Source organism: Lissotriton vulgaris, chromosome 4_1 (assembly GCF_964263255.1).
Source record: "Lissotriton vulgaris chromosome 4_1, aLisVul1.2, whole genome shotgun sequence".
NCBI lineage: Eukaryota > Metazoa > Chordata > Amphibia > Caudata > Salamandridae > Lissotriton > Lissotriton vulgaris.
In genome coordinates, this window is record NC_141691.1 from 2,043,901,902 (window position 1) to 2,043,920,777 (window position 18,876).

Sequence of the window (18,876 nt, forward strand, 5' to 3'; positions counted from 1 at the left end):
AAGCAAGTAGCGAGTCATATCCACATCTTTTTGTAACGAAACTAGTAGAGAATTCCTTACCCCAAGTTAAGAATAGAGTATTGAAAGTAGAAAGCACTTGGCAAGCTAACACTCCTGCACAAATGTTACAAATGTTACAGTACCACCAGAATAGACTTAGAGAAGAACAAGAACATGAACAAAGACGTATGAAAGACACAAAAATGAAAATGTTAGTTGCTCAGTCGGTTCCTGCCGACGGTCAGAAAAAGGGTGCGACCCATCCCGGGAATCCAACAGTTCCTGTAAAGGGTGTATGTAATTATTGTAAACAGCCAGGTCATTATATAAACGATTGTGCAGTTTTGAAACACAATATCGCCACGGGTAAGACTAAAGAGAGGCCACGACCTCCTAGACAAGACCAGACTACACAACAAGTACCGCAGAATATACAACATATTGCACCCATGCCAGCCTCCACACAGACCGTAGCGATACCCCAGCAGCAGCCCATTACCGCAACACAAAACACGACACAGCAAATGTATCAGTATGCACAGAACGATTACCCCGATTACCAGCGATACACATGAAACAGCCTAGAGAGGGAATTCCGCTTGCCTCTTATTGAAGTTCCTGTAGATCAGAATGGTCCCTATGTACATAGTCAAGTATTAGGGAAAGACAGAAAGTTCCTCATTGATACAGGGGCAAGCAGAACCACAATAAGCCACAACGAAGTACCAGGGGCACCCCTCTCAGGCTCCCAGAACGTGTCCCTCGGATTTTCAGGAAAACCCATTATTAACGAAGTATCACAACCCCTCCCTCTTGCAGTAGGTCCTCTGACACGGACTACAGATTTATTGCTTACGAAATCATGTCCAGAAAACCTGTTAGGCATTAAAACACTGAAAGCTCTAGGAGCGATTATTTGTTGTTCTCCTGAGGGGGTACGATTATTCTTGCGAGATTTCAAAGGCCATTATGTATTGAGAGATATGGATCCCCGGTTACAGAACGTCCCTGCACACTTGTGGGCGCAGGGCCCCACTGATGTAGGTTGTATGCACATTACCCCGTATCGAGTCACACTCAAGGCAGGAGTGGTATTACCACGAATCCGACAATACAAGTTACCCCCAGAGGCTGTAGTGGCTTTACTGAGAATCATTGATGAGCTGATTGCACAAGGAGTGGTTGTGGAAACCGACTCCAATGTGTGTAATTCTCCTATCATTCCGGTTCTTAAACGTACTGACCCAAATGCTCCACCTGTGTATCGATTAGTTATTGATCTACGCGAATTGAATAAATGCATTGTACCACAATACCCTGTGGTCCCAGATATCTCTTCATTACTAACTGCTATTGACTCAGAAGCGACGTTCTTCACTGTAATTGACCTCAAGAACGCCTTCTTCAGTGTTCCTATTGACCCGGAAAGCCAATATTTGTTCGGATTCAGTTTAAATGGACGATCTTTCAAATTTGCACGTGCACCTCAAGGGTTCACAGAAAGCCCCAGCATCTATAGTCAAGCACTGAAAAAACAACTCGATAGTATCCACATGCCAGTACACACTGCTCTGCTTCAGTATGTCGATGATCTGCTGATCACCGCTCGAAGCGAACCCGAATGTGAAACTGCTTCTCTGACTGTTTTGAACTTCCTGGCCGACAAAGGACACAAGGTGTCTCCTTCGAAGCTACAATTCTGTGTTCAGCAAGTTGTGTACCTGGGTCACTTGCTGTCCAAAGTGGGGAGACAGCTCACACCCGATCGCATTCAGTTAATCGTAAACATGTCACCACCCAGAACACAAAAGGAGGTGCGGGCTTTCATAGGCCTCACTTCATACTGCAGACAATGGATTCCCCAATATGCATTTCTAGCAAAGCCACTCATTCAGTTAACGACACAGGAGGCAGCGACTTCGTCTGTCCTCCCTTGGACTCAGGAACATATACAAGCTTTTGAAGACTTGAAGAAAGCCTTATGTCAAGCACCTGTTTTAGCAACACCATGTTACAGTAAGCCTTTTACACTTTTTGTCACAGAACGTGAGGGTACTGCCTTGTCAGTCCTCACTCAGGAACAAGCAGGTTCACACAAGCCTTGTGCTTATTTTTCTAGCACATTAGATCCAGTAGCCCAAGCCCTTCCAGCATGTTTGAAATCAGTTGCAGCAACAGCTTTAGCAATCAGACAGAGTGATTCTATTGTGTTAGGACACCCATTGACAGTACAGGTTCCACATTCTGTAGAGGTTCTTTTAAATCGCACTCAGACCCAACACCTGACTATAGCAAGATTGACAGGTTACGAACTGACATTGTTTCAACCACATATTGAAATCAGACGCTGCAGCACATTGAATCCTGCCACGTTATTGCCAGTAAGTGGAGTAGATCCATTGGCACATGATTGCATTGAAGTTATCACTATCACAACAAAGCCTAGACAAGACTTGACAGATGTTCCGTTACCGGATCCAGACCTGACACTGTATGTGGATGGATCATGTATGAGAACAAGGACAGGTGAATTAGTGGCAGCCTACGCTGTCACGACAGACACGGAAGTCATTGAAACCAGTTGTATTGACACTTTGTCAGCTCAAGCAGCAGAGCTTATTGCTCTGACACAAGCATGTATTCAAGCCAAAAATAAGAGAGTCAACATATATACTGATTCACGTTATGCATTCGGAGTCGTTCACGACTTTGGAGTCCTTTGGCGAGAGAGAGGTTACTTGACTTCTCACGGTGCCAACATTCAACACGGCCCCCTCATTCAAGCTTTATTAGATGCGATACATCTACCCACTGCAATCTCTATCATGAAATGTAAGGCACATACCAAGGTTACTGATACCATTTCCCAGGGTAACGACCTGGCAGATCGAACTGCAAAGCAAACTGCTCAGAACCGAACTCATGTAACTGACCAGACACAGATAGTGGTACCATCACATTGTATGACTGTTAGGGATCCCGCACATGATGTGATCGACATACAGTCACATGCAACACCAGATGAAATTAAGGAATGGACTAAACTAGGAGGGGTCCAAACAGATCAGGGATGGATGACGAAGGGGAAATCTACATGGTTTCTCCCCGATTCTATGGTACAAGTCATTATTAACACAATACATAGCCCAGCACACCTAGGAGAGAAGGCAATGCTAGACAGTATTCAACACATATGGTCCAATAAAAACTTACGGGCAGCAGCCAAACAGAAAGTGCGTACTTGCATGATTTGTGGTCAGTTCAATCCAGGTAAAAGCATCCCCGTAGAGCAAGGTGGATTCCAGCCTCCCGACCACCCTTTTGAAGTCCTCCAGATGGATTATATCCAGATGGAACGATGTCGAGGATTTAAGTATGTCCTCGTAGTCGTGTGCGCTCTTTCCCGATGGATAGAGGCATACCCTGTTCCCGATTATACTGCTCCGACCACTGCCAAGCAACTGGTTCGTGAATACTTCCCACGGTATGGTTTGCCCCGTATCGTGTACTCAGATAATGGCCAGCCGTTCTCGTCCGCACTTGTGGAAAACATTACACTTCTGTTAGGTTACCAGTGGAAGTTCCATTGTGTTCGGCATCCCGAGGCAGCAGGTCTCGTGGAGCGCCATAATCAGACATTGAAAATCCGACTTTCCAAGATTTGTAGAGACAAAGGTATAGACTGGATAGTTGCCTTGCCGGTTGCCCTCTTCTATATGAGGATGGTGGTCCATTCCCGTTCAGGGCTATCCCCGTACGAAGTGGTCTGTGGTAGGCCACCGAATATGTGGGGGACGCCTATTCCACGTAAAATAACTGATGTTGATTGTCTTATGCTGACAGATTACCTTGCCTCCTTGATGTCTGCACTACAATCTTGTCGTTCACAGGTAGCTGCAGCCTTTCCCGACAACACCGAGACGAAGCCCCATGAGGTGGTTCCTGGTGACTACGTTTTCGTTAGGAATTTTGATCGGAAGAGTCCACTGGAGCCCCGCTGGCAATCCCCGAAGTTGGTTCTGCTCACGACGAGGACAGCTGTGAAAATAGAGGGCAGGAAAGGATGGCTGCATTCCAGCCATATTAAGAAATACTTCGGACTTCCTTCGGACTTGGACTCTAAGCCCTGCCCTCCTCCACAAACTGACACGAAACTCCCTTTGGTTGAGAAAACTGCTTCAGAAACTTACAGACTAAAATTACGATCTAGCAAGTCAGACAGTTTAATTGTTTAAGTCCTCCCCTAGGTGAATCGGTTAAATTAGTTTCTGACATGTATCCCCTAGATCGAGATAGAGAGAGAGATAGACAAAGACAACATAAGAAAAATGCATATTGCAAATCACTTCGTAGTCGCTGTATAGTGACACTACTTGTTATGTTTTTTTTAAGTTTGCTTGTTATTACTGCTAGTGTTCTGCTACACATATACTATCCTATATTCAAGCGTGCACAATCTGCCTATAATGCTACTGCTGAACATTCTTTTAGTGAATTACCGCCTCACGAATTGTCCTACAGACTTGCGCTGCGCAATAACACTTTTATTAGTATGTTACATCACTCCCATCAGACTACCAATGCTACTAATTGTTGGGTATGTGGTCGTCTCCCTCCTTACCAAGAAAACAAGGGTGTTCTGCCCCTTTTCCCATACCCGTTCACTCACAATGGCACGTGTGGTGCATGGTTTAAAATGCTCAATTCCCTAGTTTCTACTGCTGCTATTTACGAAGGTAACTGGGTTTGGGGAAACCTGAACTTAGTCCTGCTTAAGGTATGTTACCCTGACAAGGAGGGTCTCCCCGTAGATACTGGAACTGATCTAGAAAATGAAGTATATGGATTAGGTAATTACACAGTTACATTTATGATTTTGTCTGTTGAATCTGAAGCTGCTCCTGTTCTACCTGCTATGGAAGTATTGCCCGTAACTGGTGAACTCTGTGTTCGTAAGAATGGTTCCGTACACTTAGGTCACAGTAAATGTACTACTGTAGTCGATTTCACTGATCATGGTAGATCCACGTTTAGGGCCATACGTCATTCCTATTTTGTTTGTGGTCATACTGCATATGTCCGTTTGCCTCTCGATTGGGATGGTACCTGTTACATTGCATTCCTTCTGCCACCTGTTTTCCTAGCCCCTCCTGACTACCATAGAAATACCAATCTGGTTAAACACAGATACCAGAGAGATCTCCCGCTTGTCGATTATACTGAAACTACATGGGAACAATATACAGATTTCAATAAAGGTTTCTTCCCCTACTTAGGTACTGTTTCAAATAGTAAACTAATTCGTAGATTAACCAGAACCCTCGAAGCAGTGGTACTTGAGACCACTTCAGCCCTAGGCAACTTAACAGAGGAACAGTCCGCTATGCGGGTTGTTGTTCTTCAAAATCGTCTTGTTATTGACGTCATCTTGGCAGATAGGGGTGGAGCTTGTAAGGTCATCGGGTCAAGCTGCTGTATTTTCATTCCTAATAACGCGCCAACCGTGTATAAAGCTATTACACGTCTCCATAAAATTGCAAGTTTAATTCATCAGACTCCAGGCACCTGGACTTGGTCCGGTTGGTTCTGGACAACGTTGTCAGCCTGGGGGTGGAAGATCCTATCCCTCCTAGGTATTGGCTTTCTCGTAGTATTCAGTTGTTGCCTGTGTCTCCAATGTGGTCCGGCGATTTGCGGCCTGTGTGCCACTTCATGTGTCCCGCATCCAAGTTCCCATTCAAAGCGCGTAAAAGAAGAGCAAATGATGTTAAGTGAACAAGTTGATCAATTAATGAGAATCGATGTATCATGAAGGGTCCGTGGGGAACAAGGAGGGAATGAGGAAATATAATTTTTGATCGAGTAGTGTTCCCCAGCGAGTACCCCACCGTCTCCATGTACTAGCTTACAGTGCATGTAATTTCCCTCCTGTGCCAGCTACGAAGACGCAAATACATTTGCGTCCATCTTTAACATGTCCTCTATCAGATCCGCCATGAACGGATTGAATATTCAGTTCCTATATATGCCGTGCCACCGTCTTTTTGTGGTACACTTTACACGTTTTTCAGCTCTGGCGAAGTAGGCCCAGATTATGCCATTGAGCCTTTTTCGAGTTCTTTCCTGCTTCCTGACTCCGAGGGCCTCAGCCCAGGCTACCTCTGTACCAGTGACCCCCACCTTACTCCTTGCGCGGCTCCGGCGCATAGCCTAGCCTCTGCCTGCCAAGACTGCATTCAACCTTCGAATTATCTGCTCCACTCCTCGAAAATACATTCCTGTCTCGTAGCTCAAGTAAACATCCTCCCAGCTGCAGGAGCAGAGGGCCCGGTCCTTCTGTCTCCGTGCAAGTAATTCATAGACTCCGTTGCCATGGTAGGCCCATGCCCCCTCACCTAGCAGACTGACACGTAGACACATGTACACGCACTCACAACTAGTATAGTGTAGTCTCCGCCCGAGAGACCTTTTCCCTTCCAGATACTAAAGTTCCTTAAACATGTGATATCAGATATGATTTGGGATTAGGTTGATCTGACATCCTAGACTTATGTCTACACTTACACGACTTATGTCTACCCCTGTAGTGCTAAATGTCAAGTCCCCTTCGCCCTCCAGTTATACGTCAGATTCACGTCAAGCTGCTGCGCGCGCATCTCTGCCATATATTTCTGCTGACATTGCAGGATTCTCTTATGGATCCACCTACTTATGACCTCATGATAGGTGACGTTACTAGTACACGCCTATTGTAATGCCTTTTTTCATGACGTTTCCATGTTTTATCTCTTCTTTTCCAGTTGTTACGCCTACTACATGCTCATACATTGTAATGCATTGACTATATATATGTACTTCTGTAAACAATATGTTGTCTGTCTGTCCCTTCCTGAACCTGCGTGGTGATGGAATGGTTATGCCACCTTGGCTCGAGCCAATAACCCAATTCCTTTTACAGGAATAAAACCCTTTTGAGTTAACCTCAATATCCCGGATTTTGCCTCTTATTTCTCTGAGTTATTCTTATTGATTATTGATTATAAATTATGTATTGGTAATCGATTTTACCACAGTTAAATGGAATTGTTTGCATTCTCATCGTTAAGCGGCTGTGCTATGTTTATCCGATTGCGAGCAGCCCGGTGGCAGTGGGCTTGCTTGCAGGAGCTGAGGGCTACGTTAGTATTTTAATATTAGCGCGTTGCCACGCTGACTGAGAGCGGAGGCACGCTTCCATTTTATTTCTTTTTATTCTGATTGAGACTTTTGTAATGTGCATTTTCTAACGTGTACTGAAAATTCACAGGTCTATTAACTACCTACCTTGCTTCCCAGGGGCTGTGCGGGGCCGGCTGGCAGCTAATTCCATCGCGGGCTCGCAGCGGCCGTGGCTGCCATCTTGGCTTGGGCTGGATCGCCCAACCCCACCCACGCCACTCCCCCCACGCCGCGTCTCCATTTAGGAGCGCTTCCTACGTTACCCCAGCGATTGCGAGCAGCCCGGTGGCAGTGAGCTTGCTTGCAGGAGCTGAGGACTACGTTAGTATTTTAATATTAGCGCGTTGCCACGCTGACTGAGAGCGGAGGCACGCTTTCATTTTATTTCTTTTTATTTTGATTGCGACTTTTGTAATGTGCATTTTCTAACGTGTACTGAAAATTCACAGGTCTATTAACTACCTACCTTGCTTCCCAGGGGCTGTGCGGGGCCGGCTGGCAGCTAACTCCATCGCGGGCTTGCAGCGGCCGTGGCCGCCATCTTGACTTGGGCTGGATCGCCCAACCCCACCCACGCCACTCCCCCCATGCCGCGTCTCCATTTAGGAGCGCTTCCTACGTTACCCCAGCGATTGCGAGCAGCCCGGTGGCAGTGGGCTTGCTTGCAGGAGCTGAGGGCTACGTTAGTATTTTAATATTAGCGCGTTGCCACGCTGACTGAGAGCGGAGGCACGCTTCCATTTTATTTCTTTTTATTCTGATTGCGACTTTTGTAATGTGCATTTTCTAACGTGTACTGAAAATTCACAGGTCTATTAACACCTTGGCTGCTAGGCGTTTTCCCCCTCCTGTGCTGGGAATTACCATTTTGCTGTTTCCATGACGAGCTCAGCTCGTCATCAGCACACAACACCCGTGGGTGATGACGAGCTGAGCTCGTCATCAGCATCGAAAGGGTTAACTACCTACCTTGCTTCCCAGGGGCTGTGCGGGGCCGGCTGGCAGCTAACTCCATCGCGGGCTCGCAGCGGCCGTGGCCGCCATCTTGGCTTGGGCTGGATCGCCCAACCCCACCCACGCCACTCCCCCCACGCCGCGTCTCCATTTAAACGTCCCCCATGTGTCAGCGCAGCGGGAGCGCCGGAGTCACGCCAGAGTCCAGCCCGTCTGCGCCCGTCCGCGGCAGGCCGGGGCAAGGGGCACCTCCTAATATTCCACTGCTGACTTACTCCTCCCCCGGTCTTCTTTCGCACTGGACTCCTGGCACCATTAGTTCGCCTATTTCCGATCTACTGAAACACCTAGGTCTCCTTTCTATTCCACCGCCCATTCCTCCTGCTGTCATATCAGGCCTGTCCCCCTGCCCTGCACTGGTCCCCCCACTTTCTCCCTTCCACCTGTCCTTCATACTCCGACTTTCAACACCACGGCCGTGCTTCTCAACACCAGATCAGCAGTCAGTCATCAGTACGAGCTATTCGATTACATTGACACCCATAAACCGGATCTCTTGTTTCTAACAGAGACCTGGCTTAAAGCCGACTCCCTGCCCAACGTTTTAGCAGCACTACCTCCCTCATACTCCATCACCCGAGCGGACCGATCGGAGGGCAGAAGAGGCGGTGGAGTGGCCCTGATAGCTCATACTGATTTCCATTTTCAGATTCTCCCCTCTCCCCCCATTTCTGAAGTTGACTGCTTGATAATTCGCGCCACTTCTCACTCGGCTCCCCTAACCGCTGTTCTTATCTACCGTCCCCCTCAACCCACTCCCACCTTTGTCTCCAGCCTTCAGGACATTCTTGCTACACTGGTAGTAAACAACTCGTCAGTGCTACTCCTCGGCGATTTAAACTTCTGGCCCAATGATCCTGCCGAAAGCCCCCTCTCTAAAGAATTCACCGACCTTATGATTAGTCTTAATTTTACCCCCCATGTCCACAGCCCTACCCATGTACATGGCCACTTGCTTGACCAGGTCTGGACCCTGAATATCCCCGCTACTCTTCCTACTATTTCCCCCTGTTCCTGGTCTGACCACTTTTTAATTTCCTTCTCCCTTGCCTTAGCTCCAGCCGCCAAACCTTCTCTCCCCAAGAACACCTGGGTCAGAAAATGGGGTAAAGCTGACATGCTATCCCTCTGCTCATCTCTTGCCAATTCCAGCCCAAACCTTTCCGGTCTCGCCGCCCCGGTCCAACTGACTACCATCAACAACTGGTTGACCCAAGCAGGCGATGACTTTGCTCCCTTGAGGCGGATTGCGGTTAAGCGAGCTCATGCTGCTAACCGCTGGTTCACCCCTGACCTCAAGGAGAAGAAACTGGCCGCACGCAGAACAGAGCGCGCATGGAGAAGAGAATACTGTCCCGCCAAAAAAACCACTTACCTCTCCGTACTTAAGGTATACAAGCAAGGTATCCTCGATGCTAAGACCATGTTCTACTCCAACAGAATATTGGCAGCAGAGTCACAAACTAAGGAAATCTTTGCCACAGTGTACGAGCTTGCCTCCTCTAACAGAGCCACGGCTTTGATCCCCCCCTCCCAATCGCTTTGCGACTCGCTCAACGATTTTTTTGTTGATAAGGTCGCAAAGATAAAGGCCAACATCCCCCTCCCTTCCCCCACAATCATCAACCCCTCCCCACCTGCTGTCACTTCTAAACTCACCTCCATCCCCCTCCTGACCAAAGCCACGCTCCTCCCTCTGCTTCAAAAGGTGAAGTCAGGTTCCCCCTAGACTTTGCCCCTGCTCACATCCTGAAAGAAATCTTCCTAGCCTGCCCAACCCCTCCCCTCACACTTCTGAATGATTCACTCAGCAACGGAGTGGTCCCCACTGCCCATACATTTGCGGCTGTTATCCCCATCTTAAAAAAGCCCGGTGCTGACCCTTCATCCCCTTCCAACTACCGTCCCATCTCCCTCCTGCCCTACCTGGGTAAGGTATTAGAAACCCACGTAACCAGCGCCCTGAGCACATATGTGGAAACCAATCACTGCCTCTCCCCCCGGCAGGCGGGCTTCCGCCCCCTCCATTCTACGGAGAAGGTGGTGATCTCAGTGATGGACAGCCTACGCAAGGGCATTGACACCAACCTCCCGCAGGCCCTCATTCTTTTAGATCTGTCCGCCGTTTTTGACACGGTGGACCACTCCATCCTTCTCACCCGTGTCAGGGCGGCGGGCATAGGGGGCCTGGCCCTCGCCTGGCTTGAGTCCTTCCTGAGTGATAGGGCCCAGGCGGTCCACCTAGCTGGTTTCACTGCTGCCTCTCGTAAGGTTGTATGTGGGGTCCCCCAAGGTTCTTCACTTTCCCCTCTTTTGTTTAATTTATACATCTACCCCCTCATTTTTATGTTACAGCAGCTTGAGGTCACGGTGTTCAATTACGCCGACGACCTCCAGCTAATTTTCAACCTCTCGCACTCCCCTTCTTTTTCCCAGAACGTCCAATCTGTCATGTTGTTCATCCAGGATTGGATGAACTGCAACCACCTCAAACTCAATCCGGACAAGACGGAGCTAGTCTTGACCTGAGGTGGTTGCAGTCCCTGGTCCCCTTCCCACTGGCCACTCTCACTTGGTGTTCCCCCGCTCCCTGTCCCCAAGGTCAAAACCCTGGGTATCTTCCTCAATCCTTCACTCTCCGTTCACTCACAGGTCAACTCGGTTGTTTCCTCCTGCTTCTTTTCCCTCAGAACCATTAGGAAGATCTCTCGCTTCTTCTCCCAACCTGCCCTAAAGATCATAATGTTGGCTATGGTGCTCTCGCGCCTTGATTATGGTAACATCATTTACAACGGCGCTCCGGCCTACGCCATTCACCGTTTGCAGCTAGTGCAGAACCAGGCAGCCCGCCTGATCTACGGCCTGCCCAAATTCCACCGTGCCACTCCTCTACTGCAGGCACTACACTGGCTGCCGGTGAAAGAGCGAGCCTTGTTCAAGCTTGGCTGCACCACCTTCCAGGCCATAATGGGCACCGCCCCGGAGTTTATTTGCTCCGCTATTAAGCCTTACATACCGGGCAGAGAGCTCCGTTCCACCCATCAGGCTCTTTTAACCACCCACCGATTTAGAAAGAAAAAGGCAGGCGGAACAAAATTTGCAGTTCTTGCTCCGGTGTTCTGGAACTCCCTTCCGGCGGAGCTCCGCACGACACCCTCCTACACCGAGTTCCGGAAAGGTCTTAAAACCCTGCTCTTTTCCCGAGCCTACAATGTCTAATCTCCCTCTGCTCCTGTAGTCTCCTCGCAATCCAAAAGCGCCAAGAAACTGCGTGGTAGAAGCGCGTTATATAAATGTTTTTAAATTCAATTCAAATTCTTTATTCATAAAAGTGCATTTGGAAATACCAGCGTTTGGCTACGTACGCGGTTGGTCTCTGTCATACACAGGCTTTTGTGCCCCCATAGCCATGTATCTGAATACTGGGTCATGGCAAGCCCCCGTTATTTGCAAGTCAATGCTACATGCTGCGGCACAGGTGTGAGTGGGTAACAGTGTGCTTTTTAATCCAGGCGGATAAAGGAACGTGCCGACATAAAGCTATCTACAGACCAGACTCCGTGCTCGTCGTGCCGTGGCAACCTCATGTTGAGGAGAAGGGCATTGGCTGCGTTTTCCATATTTTTTAGTTTGACTTTGTAATTTTGAAACGTAGACACAACACTTCAAGATTGAGCTGAAACTGCAGTCTTCGGTTTCCGAGGTATAATAATGTGCAGTAGAGGCCCTGGGTTTGTCTGAGAATGCCCATAGCTAGTGCTCTAAGTCAGAGGCCGCCGGGCTGAGATACAGTTGATAAAAATTAAATCAGTGCCTCTGAAATATGCCAGAGAGAACCCCGTGCAAGTGTTGCTGCTATAGTTCGTTCACAATTTCACTGCAAAAAGAAACATCTCTCTGCACACCCGAGTCGCTGGCACGACCGAGGGAGATAGTAAATATTACGAAGCTTATCAGCTGTCAGGGCACACCGCGGCAAAACCGGCTTCACTTCTCAGAGACCAGGATGCAGAGAGGTTCGTGACGTCACCAGGGCTGTCCCGGATGTGCAGACAGCAGCCCCCTGCACAGGGGAACGCATGAGTGTGACTCTGTGCCCTGCAGCCTGAAGGCAGCCGAAGGAGGCATCCCTACAGCTGGTGGAGTTACTCATACAACCCTGGTTCGCAAGAACCACGTAAATGAGTTTCGGAAACCGGCAGGGGTGAGAGACTTGGGGGCAAGTTTACGCGCCCCTTGCGTCGCCGCATCCGGCAGGGCAAATGACACAATCATATCCGAGGCTACGCAGAGCCGTTAGATGCGGCTCTGAATGGCTTCAGAGATATGGAGTGAGGCAAGGCAGGGCGAACCGCTGCGTTGCCTTACTCTGCGCTTAGGAGTCGTTGCAGAGGGCGTTCCCACGCAACACCCATGGATTGAGACACTTCCCCAGATTTACAAGAGCGTGTGACCCCGGGGAAGTGCCCGAACCCACTCCTCCCGAGGTGAGGCGTGATGAGGAGAAATAACTTTATTTCCCAACGTTTTTTCCTCTTTCCATGTGCGGTGCATTCTGCAAAGAAAGAGGAAAACCCTTCTTAGGATTGTCGGTGCCCCTTCCTGCACAAAAAGAATCCTTCTGTCCTTGGTGCAAGGATGCCCGCGTTGGCCTAAGGCTGCTAAAACGGCGCTAGCACCGTGGGAAAGTACAGGATTGCATAAACACTGTGTGCCTTCCCGCCCTTTCACTTTGGCTAAGCTGACTGGCTGCACTGCCCTGAGCCAGATCTCCATACATGAGGGGCGTGCTCTTTACATGGACGTGAACATTTGTAACGGCCTCAGTCAGCTGCCCAGAGTCAGACCTTCTGTGGCCTCAGTATGGGAATTGTGTGGAGTTCTCCGGGGCTTCTAGCTGATGCTACTCTCAGTGACCTGAGCTGAGCAGATCTCACAACTGAAAATGAGATTCCAAGGGGCCTATTTAGGAACTTGTCAGGCAGTGCAGCGCAAGAAGCCAACTCGCTGCCCGTGACAGGGAAAGCGCAGGAGTGTGCTATATCAAGGCAATACAGCGCTCTCTTGCCTTTTCCCAGCGCTGGTGCCCTTTTGGCAGCCTAGCACCAACACAGGCACCCCTGTCCCAAGGTGCAAGGGAGCCTCCGTAGCATGCATGGTGGTTTTTTGTGCCGGAAGGAACACCTTCCTGCACAACAAAAAACCTGAGAGTCATAATCCTCTTTCTCTGTGCGCTTTACAATTCAGCACACGTGAAAAGAAGGAGGAACGAGGAGTTCTGGTACATCTGTGAATGAGTCAAAAATCCTGAGAGTTGTAAGGGCACACTCACGCAGCGCCCATGGAACGCCTCCCAGGGCTGAGTAAGGCAACGCAGGGATCTGCGCAGCGCTGCTTTACTCCGGTTTTATGCAGCCTCTCAGGGCCATGCAAAGTGGCCCTGCGTGACTTTATAAATCACATGCAAGGTTTGTGTCGCTCTTGCACCACGTTGCAAGGTGCAAGAGCGACACAAACCGGCTGAGACTGGTAACTGACGGTGTATTGCAACAGAGTAGCTAAGCTGCACCTACCTACCTGTAGGTAAAGGAGAAATGCACATTTAAACAAAAAACACAACCAACCAATACTTTTACTGACTCAATGCTGCGAAGGAGCAGCAAGGGGACATGCAGGCACTACACAAACAGCTAAATAAATAAACGAAATAAATAATATTAATTTACATTGCTTTTTTAAGTACATCAGTGCTTGAATTCCACTTTTGAGCCAGAGGCTGCATTTTTTCACGTCTCCAATGCAGTCCATTTTCATGGCAGCTGTCTTCTTGGGGGAGCATGCAGTCTGCTATCCGGTACTGCCTGGGCTTCTTTACAAAGGTTTTGCATCCTGGTCGCTACTGACACAGATACTCAGTGAACAGAGCCTTTTGGATGATAAGATAATAAACACTTACCTTTCTTCTCGCCGCAAGCACATCCTGTAACCGGTTTGGCTTGTTGTCACGAATGCGGTCCTTCAGTTTGTTTACTCCAATGGCAAACAAGCATTAGCAAATCAAATAGGTTTGTCTTTAATGCGCTCTGTACTTGCGTGCATTGCCTCTTTATAGCCAGGCCAATTGGCATTTCTGCGGCTTGTTTTGGTCGATAGAAGCGCTTAAAATAACTACTCCTCACACTCTCTTGTTAATTGTGGCAGCTGCAGGCAGGTGTGATCCAGGTGATACCAAATGACAGAAACTGTCCATTGAGGTGTTGAAATAAAATAACTTTGAATGACAAAATCACAGTTATTATCAAGCAATAAATAGAATCTAAAGCGTAGAGGGAGCAGGCCGCTGTTCTAGGGGAAGGGCCCCTCTGCCAGTGCCTGATAGAAATGTTTCTTGACTAGTACTTTCTCAAACTGGTTCCTGCCCTACGTGCCCAAACCCAGGACCACTTGCATAGATATTGTTCCTTGATGGGCCTGTTTGGTGTATTTACTCTTAAAAAATGTTTTAATAAACGCACTGAAGGGCTCACGGATACAATAGTGCAGGATGCTCGAGCGGGGACTGAAAGGCAGTGCATGTTGGCAGTTTTTTCATTACACTCACATGTAGTGCCTCAATAACAAACTTCAGGGATTTCCAATCACAGCACATGGCTCAAGGGATGAGGCAGGAGATCTTTTGAATAATGATGGGGCAATGTGTGCGGTAGGGCCATATATATGGATAGATATATATACATATTGATGGGTCTGAACTGGGGTGGCGAAGTGAGCTAAAGAACGATGATGGATTCAACCCAGATCTGTGACTGGAGGTGAGTGTCTGAAAAGTTTCAGCACTCTATCCATCATCTCCTTGTATTGCTTTGTTCACCCTAGGTTGGCAGGGCATGCCCAGACGTGGGTCCCTTGCTCACTTTGCCACTGGATTCAAGCTAGCCTGCCTTATGAGGGGTGTTAGCTCGAAACTGTTTCCAGGATGCTTGTTTCCGGTCAAGGGAAGACCTGGCTTGGCAGTTCGTGCTGGACTGTTCCCATGTGGCACAGAGTCAAGACTGATTTGCATATGGCTGCCTCTGACCTGGGGTGGCGAAGTGAGCTAAAGAACGATGATGGATTCAACCCAGATCTGTGACTGGGGGTGAGTGTCTGAAAAGTTACAGTGCTCCGTCCATTATCTCATTGCGTTTGCTTTGGGCACCATAACATCCCTGCACCGCGTGGCAGTCAACATGCGGTGCCTGCCACACGGTGCAGGTTTGTTTGAAAAAAATAATTTCTCTGTTGCATCTTGTGGTGTGGCCCTTTTGATGCTGCCACACTAGCTGCAATAGGATAATGGATGTTTCAGACTGCCCATAGGGCGGTCGCATCCTAATGCTACAGGTGGAACCGTCGACAAATAGTCGGGCGGTTCCCTTCCACTACAGTGTTGGTCGGACACTCGTCCGACAGACATCGTAATCAGGACTGATAGAATTTAATGAAGGGCAGCGTGACAAGTGGGAAAGTGATCAGCTGAAAGGCCTGCTGAGTCATGCCCCTTGTGCATTTGGTGGGTGTTGTTGGCTTATCTTATGCACCTCATTTTCACTGGGGCATTTATTCCCATTCTGGACTCTTCTCTTCATCAGAAGTGAGTCAATGGGTTGTCTGGACACAAAACCTTGCTGCTCAGTGCTTATTAGGAAATGGGGCTGCTGTTCCTGCAAACGTTTAAAAGAGTCTATTGTGTGGCAGCTGCAACCGCTGCATTGTCTCCATGTAGACAGGCTTCCAGCTGCAGATACCGGCCATCTGGCACTAGTGGTTAATCGCTGCACGTGGGCAGCTCTGTATATAAAGCTGGAGGACTGTCGGCCATCTTAAAGCCAGGCAGTTGAGCAAAGGTAGCTCATGGACACATTCTGCACGCCAGTCTCAATCTGTCACATGAGGATGTTGATGCTAGGCACATCAAAAAAAGTTTTAATAATGGAAACTAGACACTACTTTGCAGAAACAGCTGCAGCACCAAGAAAAGTACGGCTATCCCCTCATTGTGAAGTGAGAGGCTGTATGCTGCAGGAGATGTCCATTGTGTGAAGTGAGCGCAGTGAGGACAGCTCCAACAAAGAGCATATTGGTGTGAGAACACAATGCTGTTGTGCTGTCATGTGAGGTTGTGGTAGGTAAGGATGTCAAAGGGTTGTTCCTCTAATGTAAACTAGACGCTTACAGACAGAACTGTGGCAGCACCAATAGATCAGTTATATGTAGAGAGGCTATGAGAGACGACAAGCCGCAGTGGAGAGAAGCCGTGCGAGGTGCAGAGAGCAGACAAGGAGGGGGTCAGTGTGATAAAGCATGGGAGCATGCAGGTGGACTATTTCCTTGGCCATTCACCACCACATGGGAAAAAGAACATCAAAACATCCACTAGATGCTGTTTACTGAACCAGAACGGGAAGAACATATAATGGCTGTAGGTGGCTGATCTAAATCTCCAAACGGTATAGTGTTGTTGTTGTGGTGACATGAGTCGCCACAGCAAACAACAGCAAGGATTCATGTGCAGCATCAGAGGAATGAACACAAAGATCGATGCAATCCTAGAACGGTATTATTGCCAGGGTTTCTGTACCCTGGCAGAGAAATCAACTCAATGATCTAGCCGGTCCTAGAACAGTAGAACCACAGCAGAGTATCAAACATGATGGATCAAGAGTTCATAGTACATTAGTACATTCATGGTTCATGTGCTAAAGGACAGGAATGAACAAGATGACCCATGCTATCCTAAAATATTTCTGCCGCAAGGGGTTCTGTACCACAGTAGAGGGAATGATGTTCCAATAGAGGAACACAATGGGCCATCTGCAGGCTAGTTCATTATTACAGCAAGAGCTCCTGAGCTACAGCAGGGTTTGGAGAACAAGATCTTCACAGTGTTAGCAATGTTAGGGTTCCAGTGCTATGGAGATAATAATCTAAGGACCAGGGAGGACTGGAGCAGGGGCTTGGAAGTGATGATGCAGGAGGCCCCCATCAGAGAATAGAAGCAGTGACCAAGTAGGTCCACAGAAGGGGCTTGATGATCACCCGGTTGAGACAGAGGAGGGCCAGGGAATCCAGAGCAGGAGCCTTTAAGCTAATACAGATGGGATTCACAGCAGGATTTGGAAGATATGGTCTACAGTTCCCACAGCAGGGGTTTAAAGCGGTGATCCGGGGGGAGGAGGGGATGGTGCAGCAGGCGTTGGAAGTGATAGCCCATTGGGTCTATAGCAGTGGTCCACAATAGTAACTCAAAGTGGTGGCCATCAGCAGAGGTCGGATGCGGCGGATTTTCACAGCAGGTGTTTGAAAGTGCATGCTCTTTGGTCCCCTGCATGGGCTTGGAACTGAGAGGACCAGAACAGGGGTTGGAAGCGATGGTTCAAGAAGTCCTTAATAGGTTTCGAAGCAATGGTCTAGGGAGGTTTACAGTAGGGGTTGGAAGTGACAGCCTTGTCAGTCAAGGGTAGCTTATGGAAGCAGTGGTCTGAAGTAGAGCCTGGATGCGATGGTCCACAGCGGGGTTATAAGCGATAGTGCCTTTGTATATTGATAGTTCAAGCGGTAGAGGAATAAACACAAAGTTGCAAGTGCTCTAGAGACGTTATCTCAATGACCATTGTGGGTTGGACACAAAGATCTACTGTCTTCTTTTGTCTAGTGTAACATCCCTCCCCATACTACATGTATCTCATTATAATTCTCTTACTGTCCCCTTCGCAGATTTCTACCTCCCGCCAATACCCCAGCAGCAGAACATCCTATCTGGATTTGGTCGCTACATCAACCTTCCATTGAAGAAAATTAATTTGAACCCCTTCCCATCAGTCCTAGACCTGGACTTTGCCCCTGGCCTGATTGCTTCCCTGAACCAGATGACCCATCGGTACTTCTTCCTGGAGCACTCCATCTTACCTGGTTACGTCTCTGGTGGCCACCTGGGGCCCGCTGCTAGACTCAGACAGCAGTACAGTAGCAGTGACGCTTGCCCTGCTCCACCACACACATAGCAGGCCATCAGACGAGCGCTCAAGAAACCGCCGCCACCCAGCTTGAGGGTTGGCTCGGTCAGAAATGTAGCAAAGTCATATCAATAAATCTAATTTCTTATAAAAAAAAAATGCAAGTGTTGTGTGATTCCTGCATGAGAATGACGGTTGCAGAGCAATCACTGACATTATTGTTGGAGCAACAGGATGGTGGGAAGCGCTGTAGCTGAGGCTAAACGCTGCATTTAATTGATTGTTTTTCCCAGGAGCTCTACCTCAAATGGTTTTTTGAGTCTTTACTACACAAAGGTTTCCTACCTGTAATTTAGTTCTCAATCTTATTGGTTCTTATCATTGACTGTAATTAGAAGAGTTTGCACAAGTCCACCGAGATAGTAGAACAATGTTTATCTGGATTAGAAACACACTAACACAATACTAATAAGAGAAATGTGTTACTTTGAAAGAGAAAGCACTGGGGCCCAGATATACACAGTTTTAATGCAATTCAGAGCAGAAAGAAACTCCAAGATGGCCAGTTCCTAGCCCAGCTGCAAAAGGAGGAGGGTTATGTTTGGGGCTAGCTACCCCACCATGTAAAACAATCCTAGCTACAGAAACG

At 48.3% G+C, this 18,876-nt stretch overlaps 1 protein-coding gene across 1 annotated transcript in view; it reads left to right on the plus strand.

Annotated features, from left to right (window-relative positions):
* WDR97 (WD repeat domain 97) overlaps positions 1–18,386 on the plus strand; it is a 474,462-nt gene extending 456,076 nt beyond the window's left edge. Inside the window, exon 26 of the mRNA XM_086966430.1 lies at positions 17,989–18,386. Within this exon, the coding sequence (XP_086822556.1) occupies positions 17,989–18,275 (287 nt within the window). The 3' untranslated portion in view covers positions 18,276–18,386. The remainder of the gene's footprint in view (positions 1–17,988) is intronic.
* The last annotated feature ends 490 nt before the right edge of the window (positions 18,387–18,876 follow it).